This window comes from Oryctolagus cuniculus, chromosome 15 (assembly GCF_964237555.1).
Source record: "Oryctolagus cuniculus chromosome 15, mOryCun1.1, whole genome shotgun sequence".
NCBI lineage: Eukaryota > Metazoa > Chordata > Mammalia > Lagomorpha > Leporidae > Oryctolagus > Oryctolagus cuniculus.
Genome location: NC_091446.1, coordinates 13791453 through 13810238, shown reverse-complemented (window position 1 = coordinate 13810238; position 18786 = coordinate 13791453). Strand labels below are relative to the sequence as shown.

Sequence of the window (18786 nt, the reverse complement as noted above, 5' to 3'; positions counted from 1 at the left end):
CACACGGGATGCTGACCCTAACCTGGTCATCTCTTAAGGGAAAGTTGTTTCAGCAGTGATAACTAACCAATAACACAGTGGGCCCACCAAGGAGGACGGATGTTGGTCACTACAACACTGGACCTGGGTTTCCAGGGGAACTCTAGGAGGTGCTGGTGATAGAAGAGGCCTGAGACTGCCAGGACAGTGAGGTTTCAGGCATTTGGAGGCTCCAGGGCAAAGCCCTCTATTAGTAACTAATACAGCAATATCTCCAAAGTTTTGCAACTAAAGCTTCAGTACAGATGCACACCAACTCATCAAGGCTGCTATTTTTCTACTAGTTTTTAATTTCCCTTGTGAAGAGCCAAGACATCTCATTTTCTTGAAATAATCTTTTTTTTTTCCTCAATTTTTCCTTGCTACTCTTTGGTCTCCTTTGGTATCAATATCTAGGAAATCTGTGATGGTTTTCATTTCCAGCTTCTGTTGTTTCAACCACAGAGATTCTATTTTCTTTAATTTGCCTTTGGCTCTGTGCCTTGTAATAATGAAGAATTAAAGACAGAAAATCCAATAAAATGAATTGTCCTATAACTGCTAGTGCTTGAGGATCATTATATTGACTCAATTATTTGTGTATTTATTCATGTCTTCATCAAATTTCTGTGGTCAGCTGTGGCACAAAGCTGTAATCATTTATCCAGAGAAGTCAAGAAAAAGACTCAATGATCCTCCTACACCCATTTAATTTTTGCCTTGTCTTTGACTCAAGCAAAAGGCTGAGCCAAATCAGCTCCCAAGTGTATCCATATGTCCTGAAGACTAATGAACATAGTAGAGTCTGTTCATTTCTCAAGCTTAAGAATAATCAGTAAAACCATAACTTGCCTTTAGAAGAAATTTAAATCTGATGATTACTGGGGGGAGGTAGTAATAGATTTCTGTAAAGCAGTGAAGAAAAAAATGTAATTCTCAGTTTAAAAGAAATATGTGTTTTTTAGATTTGGATACACTATTTATAAGGTGCCCAAAGGCGATTGTCTCACTTGCATTGGATTTGATTTGGCTTTGTTAATGCTGTTGCATTGTGATAGTGAAATGAATGTGTTAAACTAGAAAGTTAAAGTTCCTAGATTCCAATCTTGACCCTATTCTTAGCTACCTATGATACCAGCAAAGCAGGGTGCAGAGTCTGGGATGTTAGCAGTGCCATGTCCTTTGCACAATTGTATGCAGCTATCTTAAGGCAGCCAAACTGATTCACTTTGTCTACTTAGGACAACCATTTCATTCTTGGGAGTTTTCCTTCTATACAATAAGCATTGGAGGTGAGTCCTAACATTGCCTCATTATTCTCATGTTCTTTTTGGCAAATAGTGGGGTATATACAAACACACTAAAAAAAGCAAAATTTCTGCCAGAACTAACATTTATGGAAACTGCATCAGAGAGGTTTCCAGTAGATAGCTGCGAGTCTACACTTTGAGATGAAAAAACTCTTCGGTGATGTCTGCCCAGCATGGAAAAGCATGTTCCTTTACCTTCTACGTATTTATAATTTAAGCATTTCTAGTCTTTCATTCACTCAGCATGTTTTTGAGCACCCACTACTATGTGCCAGAGACTCTTCTAGGCACTGAGGTTATTGCCAGGAAGGCAGACAATGTTCCCAACTATATTTTAGTCTTATTAATAACTTTTACAATGTTCTGATCAGACAACTCATTATATCACAGCTTCTGTATCTCTTCGCTGAATCAAGAGTCTGTGCATCTATGGAAACAGAAATCCCAGTTCCTACAGTGACCAAACCCCATTTGGAGTCAACATTAAACTTCACCAGGGAGTCCGTATCCATAGGAGTCGGGGCGTTCTATTCATTGCTTTGAGGTTAATGACATACTTTATAGGTCAAAGGGAATTTCTCCTGGTCCGTAAATGTGTTTATTAGTAGTTAACAAAGACGCTGAATTGCTTGCCTGTTTGTCGTGTCTCTCCCATCAGAACCTGTTTCAGGTGGAAAGTGTGAACTGCATCTGTGTGGACTGGAAGGGGGGCTCCCGCACTACATACTCGCAGGCCACCCAGAACGTCCGGATTGTCGGGGCGGAAGTGGCGTATTTAGTTAACGCTCTTCAGGTAACTACGTCTGGGTTATATAAAAGCCCACACACATTGCTGTCTAAATTCTTTAAAAAAGAAAAAAAGCTGTAGGTTTGATGTTGATAAAGACATTGTTCCACTAACATATGACTTTACCCTAAGTTGAAAAGAAAAATGCAAAGAAATCTCAGTTTGGGTTCATCAATAGCTCTATTTAAGTCATCAAATCAATGAAGCAACTATGCACGTTGTTTTTACTGAATTGTTTTAATTTTTCCAGTTACTACCAAGTTGACATGACAAGGTCAATCTCAAGATTAAACTAGTTTTTAAGAGAACTAAAATGACAAGCTAACCTTGAATAACTAAAAATACAGAACATATTAAACATGAATGTTCTCAAGTCATTTCTTCTTTACTGCTCTGTAACCCAAACACCTGCTCTGTCATCCCTGTAACAACTTACCATGTCCTTCAAGGATTCTTTCTACATGGAAATGGAATGAAATAGAACCTGTTTCAAACCATGTAAAAATTAAACCCATTTCTACTTTTAATTATAACTCTAAAGGGAAAACTATCATGGAAATCTATTGCTTTGAAGGAACAGTGTGTCTTCTTAAATTCGAAGTTTGCAGATTCTTCTCTGTGCACAACTTGAATGCTTAAACACTTGAAAACATTTTGAAAAGATTTTCTTTCCAACAGTCAGCGATTGGGTACTCACCATCCAATGTGCATCTAATTGGCCACAGCCTGGGTTCCCATGTTGCTGGGGAGGCTGGAAGAAGGACCAATGGGGCCATTGGACGGATCACAGGTTGGTCAAAACTGTGGAAACTGCAACATTAGACTACATGTAGCCTATAGAGATCTGAAAGGAAATACAGAAGAAAAATTAGGATCAGCCTGCTTTGTACCTCCACAAAGTTTCTGAGTTGGGCTGTACTTTGTGAAATTTTCATTGATACGGATATTTGCTCCACAATGCCCAGTGTAACATCTAAAAACCCTGCCTTTTTCTAAAATACGAATTAAAATCATCTCTAGATCTTACTCAAGTCTGTTTCCTCAGTGTCAAGTTTCATGAAAAGCTAAATACCATTAGCTAGAATAAATCGAATTAAACCCAAAGAGCTTAATATTGACAATTAATTGTATTCTGCTTCAGTAGCAATAGCTAATGAGCCCAACCTCCTCAGCCACAACAGAGCTGTGGGAAGGGGGAAGGTAGTCAAATTGCTATGGGCTGCCAGTTCTCAGATTTAAAATGGTATTTTCCAAACCTCAGACTGGCTGCATTCGGCCACTGGCACATCATGTCGGCTACTCAGGCTCTGAAACAACTGTGTAACCTTCAAGGAAAGACTTGGCGAATGTGGATCTTTACAATGAACACAGCCCTCCTACATTTTCCGGCTTTCTGTCCTGACCTGGTGGTTCTCTTTTTAATATTTTACATAAGTTGGTTACATGTGGATTTGGAGAAGCATCTGGAATGTGTACCCATTAATTTGCCAAAGAGAAGGTCTACACGGATTGTTATTTCCTGTGTGTGTGTGTCACAGCCTGTGCAGCCAGGCACTGTGCCATCAAAGCTGGGACTCTGTGGCCGGGAAAGCTGAGGCCCTTGAGCCCACGGGAGTTTGCAGTCTCCAGGAGACTTGCAGCCTGAGTAGCTGAAACCCACTGTCGCCCAGGCTCCGGGTCTTTTCCTGCATCTACTTCCAGTGATTGAGATTCTACCAGGGACTAAGCGCCTGTAAGCAGAGGCAAATTCTATGCCTGGAGGAAAGCTGAAGCAAATAGCAAACTAGAAACAGATTTCCCTTCAGAAAAATGGTAAGGGAGGGATGAACTCATTCGTGTCTTTCCATGAATGCAGCCAACTCCTGGGCTATAACTAATGCAGAAATGTGAATGTGCATGAACACTGGGAGAGAATTAACAACACGTCCTCTTACCTTAGGGTTGGATCCAGCTGAACCTTGCTTTCAGAACACCCCTGAAATAGTCCGATTGGACCCCAGCGATGCCCAGTTTGTGGATGCGATTCACACGGATGCTGCTCCAATGATTCCCAACTTGGGTGAGTTCCTCAGTTTGTTCCCTTCTTAGAATGTTTCGAGTCTATGCGTTAGCATATTTTAAAAGTCTTCAGCATATACAGTAACATAAGTCTCCCTTTATGCTTAAAATTCTTCAGGATTTGGAATGAGCCAAACTGTGGGTCACCTCGATTTCTTTCCAAATGGAGGACTAGAAATGCCTGGATGTAGCAAGAACATTCTTTCTCAGATAGTTGATGTGGACGGGATCTGGCAAGGTAAAACCATTCAGTGTACAAAGATTTGGGGGGGAAACTTGTACTTTGTTTTGTTCAATTTACTAAATACCTTGGAATTTTACAGGTCTCATATTTTATATAATTGACTTTTTTTAAAAAAGATTTTATTTATTTCTTTTAGAAGCAGAGTTAGACAGTGAGAGGGAGAGACAGAGAGAAAATTCTTCCATCCGTTGGTTCATTCCCCAAATGTCTGCAATGGCCCAAACTGAGCCTATCCAAAGCCAGGAGCCAGGAACTTCCTCTGGGTCCCCAACACAGGTGCAGGGGCCCAAGGACTTGAGCCATCTTCTACTGCTTTCCCAGGCCATAGCAGAGAGCTGGATCACAAGAGGAGCAGCCAGGACTAGAACCAGTCCCCATTTGGGATGCTGGCGCTGTAGGCCCCCACTGCACCACAGCGCCAGCCCCAACAACGGACTTTTAATTGTATGTTTCAGATAAAGATTTTCATGAGAGTGTGAGAAGATTGTGAGAAAGAAAATTTATTTATAGTCAAATTTCCACAGACATAATTCAGGGAATACATGACTAACTTGCACTTACATCTCTGTGAACCAATCTTTTCCTTATAAAGTTATTTTTCCATTTCATTTAACTGTGGCATTAACTATTATAACCTTGAACAGTACTTAACTTCTAATTGTATCAATAATCACAAGTATAGTTCATAAATGGCTTTGTTTTGGGGCTTATATTAGTTTACACAAATTAATCTACTCAACAATGATATTTTTGATTATAATATCAATTTGGAAAGATAAAGAGTACTGCTGATGTGTAATATGTCTGGCTTCACAGGAACGCGTGACTTTGCAGCCTGTAATCACTTAAGAAGCTATAAGTATTATACTGACAGCATCATCAACCCTAGTGGCTTTGCTGGCTTCTCCTGTGCCTCTTACAGTGATTTCACTGCAGTAAGTAGACTGTGTGTGGCTGCCACATCTCATGACTGGCACAGCTCACTCTACAGGACATCATGCAGTGAATGCTTCACTTCCATCTTTTTATCTTTAATTCTAGAAACATATTTAATAGTGACATAGCATTAGAGAATTTAGAAAAATGGGCGTGCAAACAGAAATGACCTACGTTTACCTTGTTCTCTCTCACTTTGCCACGTATCAGGTAAGTGTTCAAACGTGTTTTCGAAATAGACATCACAACAAAAGAAGTACTCTAGCAAGGCCTGAGCCAAGCCTGTAGGATTCTGATGAACATGGAAAAATTTCCTTAAATACTTAAGCAACAGAATTATGTACATGTAGAAATTTGTATAAAATCTCATACTTGGCAAAAATCTCTGAATTTTTGTTTTCTATGATATCATTTTGATATCTAGGTTAGAGTCATATATGTGATTTTTTTTTAAAAAATTATTTATTTGAAAGTCAGACTGAGAAAGAGGAGTGAGGGAGAGAGAGAGAGAGAGAGAGAGAGAGAATCTTCCATTCATTAGTTCACTCCCCAGATGGCCATTACAGCCACACTGAGCCACATTGACGCCAGGAGCTTATCCAGGTCTCCCACATGGATGACGGGAGTCCGAGTACCATCATCTGCTGCCTTTCCAGGCACATTAGCAGGGAGCTGGACTGGAAGTGGAATAGTGGGAAACTGACCTGCATCCAAATGGGATGCCAGTGCCAAGGGTGTGTAGCTGTACCTGCTGCACCACCACACTGGCCCCATGTACGTGATCTTAAATATGATGGAGCTGTTATGCGTTTCTTAGACTCGTCTTTTCACTATATTTTTCTTAAAATCAAAATTTATAACTTAGATCATTTATTAAGGAATTTCAAGTAATTAGAATGCCTGTGGAAGTCAAAATCACCTAGGAGACATACTTTGGTTATTAAGAGGGAAAGAACTCAAATCCAGGTTTCACCATCAAATGACTTGGGCAAAACACTTCTTTAAGGCAGTTTCTTCCTCTTTAAGTACAAATAATAATGGTAGACTCAACATATTTGGTGAGAGTGCATTATGAGATTATATATGTTAATTGCTTAACGCAGAGCGCAAACTGTGATGATTAGCACTTAATAATGTTAGCTATTATGGGGAAGGAGGTGCTTATCATATTCACTTTACAGCCTGTCTATAGAGTAAGAATTGAAAATCCCTCTTTTTTCTTTGGTATAATTTTATTTTATTTCTCTTCTCTAAGATTCAAGCCTAGGTCATCAGAAAAGCAAACATAAAAGCATTAGGTGTCTTCTGGTTAAAGCTTAGTGTGACTTTTTATACACACACACAGCACACACATATGTATAAAATAATATATATATAAATCATATACATATGTATATCTAAATATATAATCATATACATGATTTTATATATAAATATACATATAAATATATGTATAACATCATATACATATACACACACACACACATATATATATATATATATAATCCTCTAAGGGATATTCAATACTTCTATAAAAATGATGTCCTCCCTTCCACATTTCTCCACCTTTGGACCTCAGCCTCAGCCTCTCTCTGGCTCTAGACCAGGTGATCATGGTGGTGCTCTGGTCAGTGTGTGCTCAGTGGAGGGAATGACTCAGGGCCATTGGTTCAGGGGCTCTTGGTTCCATTGCACTCTGGGCCGTATCCCCCTCTGCCTTGTTGATGGGCACACTGCTGGCATTTGGAGGTGAGAGTTGGGGCTCTCCCTCTCTTCTTATTTAGACTGTGCCTTCAAAGAGCTTTGGTCATTTCTTCCTGGCTGGCTCAGTCTCCACTTAGCTCTTGCTGGAGGCAGACCGTGAGACTTGGCCACGTCTACCACATCTGGTTCATTGATCCTGTAGTTGACCAGCTGTCTTCCTTGTGAGGTAGCCTTCCCCTGCACAGTGGGAATTGGCAGGCTCATCCTCGCAGCTCTGTGCCTCCCTCTCTGTCCCTTTTACATAAGCCCTTGGTCCAGAAAGAGAGGACATTTGCTTATATTAATCTGACTTTTATAGTATTGCATTATTTGTCAGTGAAATTGCTGATGTATCTTTGAGAGCAATTAGTTGGTGTTGCAAACCTTTGCCGAGACACTGTTAAAGTCTTCTTTCGCCATCAGAACAGAATTGGCCTCAGCATGTTTGGACTGTAGCAACAAGTGGCAAAGGCTGGTGCACAATCACACAGCATCCTCCTGCATCATGTGTTCATTTTCCCTAGAACAAGTGCTTCCCCTGTTCCAACGGAGGCTGCCCACAGATGGGACATTACGCTGATAGATTTTCTAGGAAGACAAATGAAGTGGGCCAGACATTTTATCTCAACACCGGGGATTCCAGTAATTTTGCTCGTAAGTTTCTATTTTATTGACCTTAGATTCTAAATGTTATGTACTTTCTTTTGTCCACTGATAATGTATGAAATTTTTAATGCAAATATTGTAAATACCTATCCCTGATATGAAAAAATTATCAAAATCATAATGGCTGATTTGGGTAACAGGACAGAGTGTGGGTCTTGAACAGTTAATGATACAAAAATACATTTCTTCGCTTTTGATTCTGATGCAGAATTCAGAAGGGCTCCTCTGTTCCGTTCTTTTTGTATTCTGTCATAAATTTCACTGAGTGGCATTCTGAAGTTTTGTATAAGAAGAGAACTAATGCTGGAGCAATAAACCACAGAGATTTGGGGATGGGCAGGAGTTGACTGTCTCAGGATATTGAGGACGATGGACCCCAGGGGAGATGGAATTAGAGGGTACAGGAGTGGAGAGGCACAGGAGCAGCCTCTGGGTTCTTTTCTCAGTAACAGAAGAGAGCTACTTGCATGGAGACAGTGGGGCTAACAGTATTGTAAAACTAAAGACAAATTTTACCACCTTCCCATTTTGGCTCAGACTAGCTCTAAATGGCAAAACTGGTCACTCTGACTTGTACCAAGGGAACTTGCTTCTCAATACAATAACTTACTACATTTCCAATGACAATGGAAGTTGAATTATAGAATTTTTAGATAAATGTACACTGAACAACATGATAAATCTCTAAAATTTGGTCATCAATGATAACTGACAAATATGTCACTATAATCTTTCACTATCTTTTATCATAAAATTTTTATAACACTCAAGAATAAGCTATTAAGTTGAAAAATTGGAATCAAATGATACTTTTAATGCCTTGGCTTGACCAAACATCTATCAACTGGGACATGTCTGCGTATCTCCCACTTCCCAATGCCTGTCCCCTGAACCTTTAGAGAAAGGAACATCTGTGACTGTTTTGTCACATGATATATAAATGATTCAAATTCTGCAGTCGTGAGGTCCCGAGTAACCTGTTTTCAGCCTCTTCTCAACAAGCTGACATTTTCCTCTTTTTTCCTCCCATATAGGTTGGAGGTATCAGGTGACTGTGACACTGTCTGGACAGAAGGTTACAGGACACGTGCTAGTTTCTTTGTTTGGAAATAAAGGAAATTCTAGGCAGTATGAAATTTTCAAGTAAGTAACAGATTGCTCTTTGCTTCTCAAATGTTAGAATGCTCGGAATGTATTTGTGTGTTATAGACATTAATACATGAACTTACAGTACTCTGATATATAAGAAGAAGGATGAAATTATTTTACCCTTGCACTTTCAGACAATTCAGAATTCTGCTTCTAATTTTTTTCTTGGCTATTTCCTGAGAAACTATCAATATTAACTTTGATGTCTGGCATCTGATTTCCAATCAATAAATAATTATTCTCTCCACAAAACAGCTAGTAAAAGATTGATATAATGTCATCATGTATTAAATTGTGCAGGGATTGTGACTAAGACATGTTTGAAGCTTTGTTTAAAGTAAAGATGAAATATTAATCACTGATGGAAAAAGCTATTACTGACTTAACATCCATACCTACACTTACTCATTACATTAGAGTAAAAAATGCTATCAATCATTGAACTAGAAAGGAAGTGTAAACTGGTTTTATAAATAAATACATGTTTGTGGATGTATATTTATTTATATGTATATTTATATAAGTTCACATTTATTTTTGTTACCATCTTAACCCCCCAGGGGCTCTCTCAAAGCAGGCAATTCTCATACCAATGAAGTTGACTCAGATGTGGATGTTGGCGACTTGGAGAAGGTTAAGTTTGTTTGGTATAACAATGTGATCAACCCAACCCTACCCAAGGTGGGAGCATCCCAGATCACAGTAGAAAAAAATGATGGAAGCGTGTAAGTAATGAAATTCCAAAGTGATTCAAAGAATTGAAGCTTCTTTACAGTTCTATTCCCACTAAAATCTTCTTTAGGTTAAGCTTCCTACCGTGGTTCACCAACGTCCAGACTCAGCTGCTTCCTAATACCTTTTGCTTCATTAGGAGAAAGTGTAGAAAGTAAGGAAAGCAACATTGATACATTAATACATAAATGTCATACTACCTGACAAAATTTAGTCTGAGAATGAGAATCTAGCCCCATGACCCTAAGATAAAAGAATGTCTCATTTGGCAGATGTGTCTTATGTGTGTAATTAATATGTCCACCTTCTGCCATTTAAGTTGTTAGGAGCACACTGAACTAATCAAATAACAGAAATAGGTTTTTTTTTTCTAAATGACTGATATCCCTAAAAAAGAGAAAGTATCAGCAATTTGGCCCCTCAATCTAAATAGGACTGGAGTATGTGTGCTACCAGAGTGTGGTGAGCTATCAGAAAAGATTGATCTGATTAAAACACAATGAAAGCAATATTAGCCTAAGAATTCTTAATTTTAAGCCAAATTCTGACACACAGCACTCTGATTTTTATGTAGTTATATAATAACTAAATTCTCAAAATCCTAGTGAGGGGACTTTTGCTTCTGGCACAGATAGAGTAACAGAGAACAGATATACCTTCCCAATTGAAGCAACCAACAATTCAGACAAAATTTATCAAACAACAATTTTCAGGATACTGAATGCCAAATAATAATGGATAATAATGCTTGCGATACAAAATCAAACCAACTTGAGCTAATAAGTTACCCCCGCTGACTGCATTGAGAGTGTGTTCAAGATGCAATACAGATGGGAGAAATTCAGGCAGAGTCCAGTAAACTTGCAAAACTGAACAGACTAAGCCAAGAATCAGTAAGTTCAAGGAAACTAGATTTTCTAGGGCAGGTTCCCAGAGAAGAGAGATGAACAGGGAGACCCTGAGAGGTCTGGAAGGCCTCCTTGAATATTAGGAAGAACAGTGGTCAGCACAGATGTGTGAGCAAACAAGAAGGCCAGAGAAATGTCCCATTGAAAGAATTTGGCAGTCCTCTTACAGGACTGAGAATAATATTCCTTTCCACAAACTAGACAGGAAAATTGTGTAATTCAGGAAACACAGGATAGAGTAATTAGGAAGATCATGCATCATAGGGGGAAACAATTAGGGTATAATGACAAGACCTGAAATAATCAAACTGTTTCCAAATAACTGTTTCCCAGAACAAAGGTAAAAAGTATGCATACTTTTCTTCGAATACCTAGAGGAGGCACATGAACATGCATTTGAAGAATGGTTCCACAAGTAACAAACTTAGAAAAAAAATTAAACAAGGAATATGAGCATGTCACAATAAATATGAACACAAAAATTGTAATGCTCATCAAAACCAAATTATTAAAACCAGTTATAAGAAATTTTAAAAGCAACTAGAGAAAAAAGACACATTACACAGATGAGTGGAGATAAAAATTACAGCAGATTTCTCATCAGAAACAATGCAACCCAAAGACAATGGAACAGCATCTTTAAAGTACTGAAGGGAGATTGTCTTGACATAAAATTAATACTGACAAAAATATCTTTAGAAGATGACAATAAAATAAAGACCCTTCAAACATACCAAAACAGAGCAAATCTATTACTAGCAGGGCAACACTGCAGGAAATGTTAAGGAAGATCCTTTGGTAGAGAAAAATCATACTAGTTGCAAAAGAATCTACAAAAAGGGACCAAAGTTGTAGGAGACAGTAACTACATTGCCAACCATGTGATTTTTAAATCTGATTAATATTTGAGTATCTTTAAACATAACTATTGAAAAAATAATGGAAATATTTGGGGAGTTGAAGATATAAATAAAAGATATGCTAATAGTGCCATAAGGTAGGCAAGGAGAAATGGAAATTACTAATGGAATGTATTTATATCATATGTGAATTGGTACAGTTTCATTTTAGGGTAGGATATGATAAGTTAAAAATATGTGCTATAATTTCTAAAGCAACTAGCAAAATAGTGGGATGAGGAACTACGGGTAACAAATCAACAAAAGAGACAAAATAAAAAATAGAACATTAAAACAGGTAAGCAAAAGCCAATAGCATAGGAGACAAATAGAAGTCAGATATAGAACCAACCAATCAGATATAAGAACCAACCAATCTCCCTGTAGTATTTAGCAACAGAAGAGAAAGCATATATTTATGCAAAGAATTGTGTATGAACATTCACAGCAACCTTTTATTATTGAAATAAAGTTTAATGAAAATAAATAAGCCTGATAGACAAGGCAAGCAAAAAGAACTGTAAAAGAACTGAGTAAAAGAACTGCAGGACCCGATCTACATTCAGACTGGAGTTTTTTTTTTTTTTTTTTTAACTTTTATTTAATGAATATAAATTTCCAAAGTACAGCTTATGGGTTACAATGGCTTCCCCCCCATACCGTCCCTCCCACCCGCAACCCTCCCCTTTCCCACTCCCTCTCCCCTTCCATTCACATCAAGATTCATTTTCGATTCTCTTTATATACAGAAGATCAGTTTAGCATATATTAAGTAAAGATTTCAACAGTTTGCTCCCACACAGAAACATAAAGTGAAAAATACTGTTTGAGTACCAGTTATAGCATTAAATCTCAATGTACAGCACACTAAGGACAAGATCCTACATGAGGAGTAAGTGCACAGTGACTCCTGTTGTTGACTTAACAAGTTGACACTCTTGTTTATGGCCTCAGTAATCACCCTAGGCTCTTGTCATGAGCTGCCAAGGCTATGGAAGCCCCCTGAGTTCAGACTGAAGTTTTTTGTTGTTGTTGTTTTTTTTTTTGTTTGTTTGTTTGTTTGTTTTGACAGGCAGAGTGGACAGTGAGAGAGAGACAGAGAGAAAGGTCTTCCTTTTGCTGTTGGTTCACCCTCCAATGGCCGCCGCAGCTGGTGCACTGCGCTGATCCGATGGCAGGAGCCAGGTACTTATCCTGGTCTCCCATGGGGTGCAGGGCCCAAGGACTTGGGCCATCCTCCACTGCACTCCCGGGCCACAGCAGAGAGCTGGCCTGGAGGAGGGGCAACCGGGACAGAATCCGGCACCCCGACCGGGACTAGAACCTGGTGTGCTGGTGCCGCAGGCGGAGGATTAGCCTGTTGAGCCGCGGCACCGGCCAGACTGGAGTTTTTATGGACTTGGATATAGGCCCACTCCCTCCTCCCTGTCTGGGATTTCTCTCTAGGTGGAGGACATCTTGGTTATGAAATTTCTAAAATTCCTCTCAGAACTTCATAATGAATCCAAAAGTCCCCTTGGTGCAAGGCAGATGAGATTCCCCTAAACTGCCCCCAGCCAGAGGTCTGGGGTCTACCCAACTGGTTCATTGAACAATGGCAAGACTTTTGATATGTAAATGCAGGCTTGCTACTACATTTCTGCCTCCATTCAGTCACCTAAAGACCCACCCAACAAGGTTATAGGACAAGAGCAATACTTCTGCTCCCAATGTTTACTTCTACATTTCTTCCTTCATCCATCCACACACAAAAAAAATTCCCATTTTTTGGCCTCTCATATACATAAGGCAGCTAATGTTTACCTAGCTACCTTAACATTCCTCCCTCAAGAGAAGTAACCATAATCTTATGAGGGGTAATGTGGATGAAGGTCTCTTTTCTGTGTTTCCTTTTAGGCTGACATGAACTTAGAGCTACTCAGGTATTCTCTTACTGTCATCCTATGGTGTTCAGAAGTGGCCTGGAAAAAGATTGTTTTGTACAGCCTGGAGGGCTGGTCACATTATCCAACAGCATGGGCTGGGACCCCTGCCTCACAACCAGCTGGAGCTGGAAACTTGTATTCTGTTAGAGAAAAAAATGAATGAGTGTATTAAAGACACATGGAGGCCGGCGCCGCGGCTCACTAGGCTAATCCTCCGCCTGCAGCTCTGGCACTCCGGGTTCTAGTCCCGGTTGGGGCACTGGATTCTGTCCCGGTTGCTCCTCTTCCAGTCCAGCTCTCTGCTGTGGCCCGGGAGTGCAGTGGAGGATGGCCCAAGTGCTTGGGCCCTGCACCCGCATGGGAGACCAGCGGAAGCACCTGGCTCCTGGCTTTGGATCAGCGCAGCACGCTGGCCACAATGCGCCAGCCCTGGCGGCCACTTGGGGGGTGAACCAACGGAAAAAGGAAGACCTTTCTGTCTGTCTGTCTGTCTCTCTCTCTCTCTCTCTCTCACTGTCTAACTCTGTCTGGCAAAAAAAAAAAAAAAAAAAAAAAGACACATGGTAGTATAAAGAGAAGCAGTAAGATTAAAGAGTATAGAAGATACATAGATCCATGGCCAAGGAGACAAATAACTAGGATTTCCATGATCAAATGCTGGGCCAGAAATTCATACTCTGTTCAGCCTGGTCCAGAGTTGTCTGGCCTCATTCAAGAATTGGCTAATATAATTTTGTACCCATCTACTTTAATTGGGCCTGAAAAGCATTTCTTGGAGCACAGCACAGGTGCTCCCCTCGGGCAACAGTTAGCATGTCTATGTGCCTGCCTGTTTTGAAGGACTAGGTTTAGCAGCCCTGGCATGGGGCCCTAGTCATGACAGTTTTTAACTGGTCAACGGCTGTGTTTTGCACTTTCCCAAAGGAGGGGACCCTGTTCAGCTTGCTCTTGAGAGCCTATTGCAGGGGCTAACAGGCTCACTTGCCTAATCCTCCACCTGCAGCGCCAGTACCCTGGGTTCTCGTCCCAGTTGGGGCACCAGATTCTGTCTCGGTTGCCCCTCTTCCAGTCCAGCTCTCTGCTGTGGCCTGGGAGTGCAGTGGAGGATGGCCCAAGTGCTTGGGCCCTGCACCCGCATGGGAGACCAGGAGGAAGCACCTGGCTCCTGGCTTCAGATCAGTGCAGTGTGCCAGCCATAGCTGCCATTTGAGGGGTGAACCAATGGAAGGAAGACCTTTCTCTCTCTCTCTCTCTCTCTCTCACTGTCTAACTCTGCCTGTCAAAAAAAGAGAGAGAGAGAGAGAGAGAGAGAGGGAGAGAGAGCCTGTTGCAGAAGCTTTGGTATCCCCCTGTACCTAGAGATCCATAACCTGTCTTCAAGTTGTAAGAGTAGGAATCTGCTACGTAGATTTTCTCCTCCCTGGGGCCAGTCTGTGTTCTCCAGAGGTGAAGACAAACCCCAAATAATTAATTTCTTGGTGGACTAACTGTGCTTTCTTCTTGGACACCTGGTAGCCACGTTTTGCTAGGAAGTTATGGCTGTTAGTTAAATACCCAAGACCAGAGTCTTGGTTGGGGGAACAGATGAGAAAATAATCTACATACCAGATCGTCTTCCCACCACCCTCAAGAAATAGGTTGTTTAAGTTCTTCATGAGAGCCTGCCCCAATAGATGCAGTACTGTCTATAAATCCTGGTGGCAGCCTTGTCCAGGGTAGCTGTTGCTTTACACCCTGTTCTCTAACCCTTTTAAAGTCAAATAGGAACTGAGAGGAGGTTTTTTGTTGTTGTTGCTTTTGTTGTTGTTGTTTTAAGGCTTAATAATTGGCAGCTTTTAAGGCCTGACCAGGCATGTGTGAGGCCCAAACCCAAGGATCTGTTTTTTTCACATGTGTACTGGGAGAGATATTACAGGGGAGTGTGAACCTCCTTAGAGAAGGCACCCCATTACCTGCCATTACCTGGTTGACTGAGAGGACAGCTGGCCCAAATAGGAGATTAGGACAGAGTAGGCAGCATCTCTAAATGGTAATTTAAGCTTCTACCTGCAACGTCACCGATCCTAGGCCAAACCCTCAGTAGTGTGGTTACTTTGGAAGGCAGGCAGAGTGAAGGGCGTCTTCAGCTCAGGCCGACAGGATCTGTGGTTCTGACCAGGAGTCCTTTGGCCCTCAGGCCAGCTCCATTTCCAGCAGCCTGACTTTTGGCAGAGTGAGAAGGGCTTCTTCCGAAACCAGCTTCTGTCACGATGGCTGTTTGCCCAATGCCCTAGCAGCCTGCATTGAAAACAGGTGCTAATTGGAGAGGTCTGGCTTTCCTGGGTCCTTTTGATAGCATGTAAACAGCATAGAAGCATTTAATGTAATGGCCAGAAGTGGAAAGAACCCAAATGTCTACCAGCAGAGTAATGCATAAACAAAATGTTCTAACCATACAAAGGGTGCTACTCAACAGTGACTGACAATGAAGCAGTGATGCCTGCATCAATCTGGATGAATCTTAACCTGACTATACTGAAGCAAAGGAATTCGATTAAAAGATCATATAAATCTTTGATTTCACGCATATAAAAGTTGAGGCAATTCAAGCTACTATATGACAGCAAAGCAATAGTTACTTCACGGAAAGAAGGTAGGAGGGGAGGAGAAAGAGGGATTGTGAAGGGGCAGGAGGAACACCTGAGGGTGGCTTCTACACTCCCTGGATTTCAGTAATTTTAGTGATGCTTTCAGAGTTGATTGTGTTGATTTTGTTTAGGAGGGATGGAGAGGGGTGAGAGAAAGAGAACTTAGTTTATTCCAATTCTATTAAATCTCTAACAACCTGTTAAAATACAAATGTAAATCTTATAAGGTGGGTAGTAGTAGTAGCTCCATCTTACAGATCATTACAGGAAGCTGCAATTCCAGAATTCGTTCACAGGAAGTCTGACTACAACAAAGATTCAGGTCACCTTTTTATGGAGAGATAATATATGTCCTTTGTTTCTTATGTCCTTTATTAATATTAGACTTTGACCTTCAATTTGCCATTCACAAGGCTATATCAATCAGACTGCATGGTGGGAAATGAAGAGGAAAAAAAAAAATCTCCTGAGCATTATTTATGTTCTGGTTGTTTAACATAGGCCAACACATTTTATCAAAGAAAATTAGCCCCAAAGCATGCTAGATGTTGTTCAATCCGTGAGAAAAATTGAGCATTTCAATTCAGTTATTTAAAAGTTTAAAATAAGAATGGCTAGTCAGCATAACTCTAGGACCTTTCACATTTAGAGCATTTCTTGTCAGCCTATTGACTCTTTCCTTCCTCTTACATTGAGTGACACGTGCCAAGTGTTTAGTAACTGCTGTCACATGACAAAGCCTTCCTATAATTTGGAGTGTCCACTGACAGCTCTTCCCTCTGCCACTGTACAACCAGAAAATCAGATTGGAAAGGAGAATTCAGTCCTATACATAGAAGTGACCCTCTTTTTGCCAGTGTCTAGTGCCAGGCCCAGGACATGCCCCTTGTTCTGACTGAGGGAGAGAGCAGACACTGTCTTTCTGACCAGCAAATCACTGTGTACCAGGAAGAGGTGACTTTGTGCTGTTTTCCCTTCACAGGTACAAGTTCTGCAGCACAGACACTGTGAGGGAGGACGTGCTGCTCACCCTCTCCCCCTGTTAGGAGGCTGCTGACAGTGACCACTGACTCTTCCTGCTAATAAAATAAAAGCTACCGCTCAAGCAATACACCCCTCTTTTGTCCTCACTGCTCGTTATTTCTAGTGAAACTTCCAGATAAGGTAATTAAAATATGAAGTCTGCAGTTGGTCTGAAGAATCACAGTTGACTAATAAATTTTGTTACCTGCTGTGTGGCAATTGAACTTGAAACAGTGTCATCATGTCCACTAATACTCTTGATGTCACCGTGACATTAAAGGCAGGTTCCCAGGCCCCGAGTGACGCCTCTCAGAAGGTCCACATGGAAAGTGCCAACCTTACCCACTTATTCCATTGGATTTAGGTTCTGTGTCCGCTCACAATCTGGTATCTCAGGAGAGAGAACGCAGAGGTGAGGAGGATAGGACATACCTGATGCTTCCTCACTGGTCTCCCTGTACCTGGTGGAGTTTCCCCGGACCCCACACAACTACAGCCTGGTTGAACTTACTGAAGGACAAAGCAAGTGTCCTCTCACTGGGAGGAAGACAGTACCAGCATTCCTTAGTCGGCTCTGCACAGTCCCCCTTGGTTGGGACCTCACCTCGGTCTCCAGCCTCATCTCATGTTGTGTCACTACTGGAACTCCATATGCTGGCCTGTCCCCCAAGAGGGCCTTGATCTCAGATGCTGCTGGACATCTGCACCAACTCCTTTTCTTCCTGGAGTGGTCTTTCCACGGGCTTCCTGTCTGCTCAGTTCTAACTGGTTTTTGAATTTCTGCATAGACATCACTTCCTCCTGGAAGCCTGGTATTCACAGCTCCTAAAACTGGTTTGGAGGGCTCCCCCCTACCCTCCCACTGACCCCTGACCTCCCCCTCTCAATACTTGTTTCCCTGCTGTAGTGTCCCATTGGTAAACTCCTTAAGGAGTTGTTTACTGTCTATGCTAGTATATGCCTGGCATGTGGAGAAAAAACAAATATTTTTTGAAGGAATGAATGAATTGATCAATCAATCCACTAGCATCAGATATTTAAAATTAGTCTATGTACAAACAACAGTGTCCTAAAAGAGTGAGGGATCTGTTCTAGGCCTTAAAAAAAGTGGGGATTTGCCAAGGAAACATGGTAGGAGGGGATTCCAGAGGGCAGGACCAACATAGACAAAGGCACAGGGGCATGAAATAAATGAGAAACTGAAGACATCTTTCCTTCCATGATTCACGAAATAGGAGTAGGTTCAGGTTGATCAAAACACGAGAACTTGTTCTTAGGATGATCAATCTACACGAGAACTTGTTCTTAGGATGATCAATCTGTGCATGAGAACTTGTTCTTTGGATGATCAATCTACATGAGAACTTGTTCTTAGGATGGTCAATCTATACATGAGAACTTGTTCTTAGGATGGTCAATCTATATGTGAGAACTTATTCTTAGGATGATCAATTTGTATCAATTAGGATGCTTGTACTTTCCTAAACCAAAATCTCCAGCTCAGCAAGGGAATCCCTTGGGACACACAACTGGGGAATCCAGAGGTGGAGAGGGGTAGGCGTCTGTTCATGTTGACCCAGTGCTCAGTGGCCTTCGGGGCCACTTTCTTTCGGTCCCCATGCTCTGTTGTCTGTGTTGATGGTTCTGTACCAAGGCTGGCTCCCCCCTGAATTGGAACATGGCTGCATACTACACTTCTACAGACCTCCTCTTCTACATCCAGTAAGAGACACAATGCATATCTCCCATGCTTTTTTCCCT

The 18786-nt window shown here is 41.1% G+C and overlaps 1 protein-coding gene across 3 annotated transcripts in view; it reads left to right on the top strand.

Moving 5' to 3' along the window:
- LOC100339265 (pancreatic triacylglycerol lipase) overlaps positions 1–17234 on the top strand; it is a 103709-nt gene extending 86475 nt beyond the window's left edge. For all 3 annotated transcript variants that reach the window (XM_008270572.4, XM_070058308.1, XM_002718760.5), the window contains exons 5-13: positions 1987–2121; positions 2794–2905; positions 4055–4174; positions 4292–4411; positions 5234–5352; positions 7621–7750; positions 8797–8905; positions 9472–9636; positions 16985–17234. In XM_008270572.4, the coding sequence (XP_008268794.2) occupies positions 1987–2121; positions 2794–2905; positions 4055–4174; positions 4292–4411; positions 5234–5352; positions 7621–7750; positions 8797–8905; positions 9472–9636; positions 16985–17048 (1074 nt within the window). In that variant the 3' untranslated portion in view covers positions 17049–17234. The remainder of the gene's footprint in view (positions 1–1986; positions 2122–2793; positions 2906–4054; positions 4175–4291; positions 4412–5233; positions 5353–7620; positions 7751–8796; positions 8906–9471; positions 9637–16984) is intronic.
- The last annotated feature ends 1552 nt before the right edge of the window (positions 17235–18786 follow it).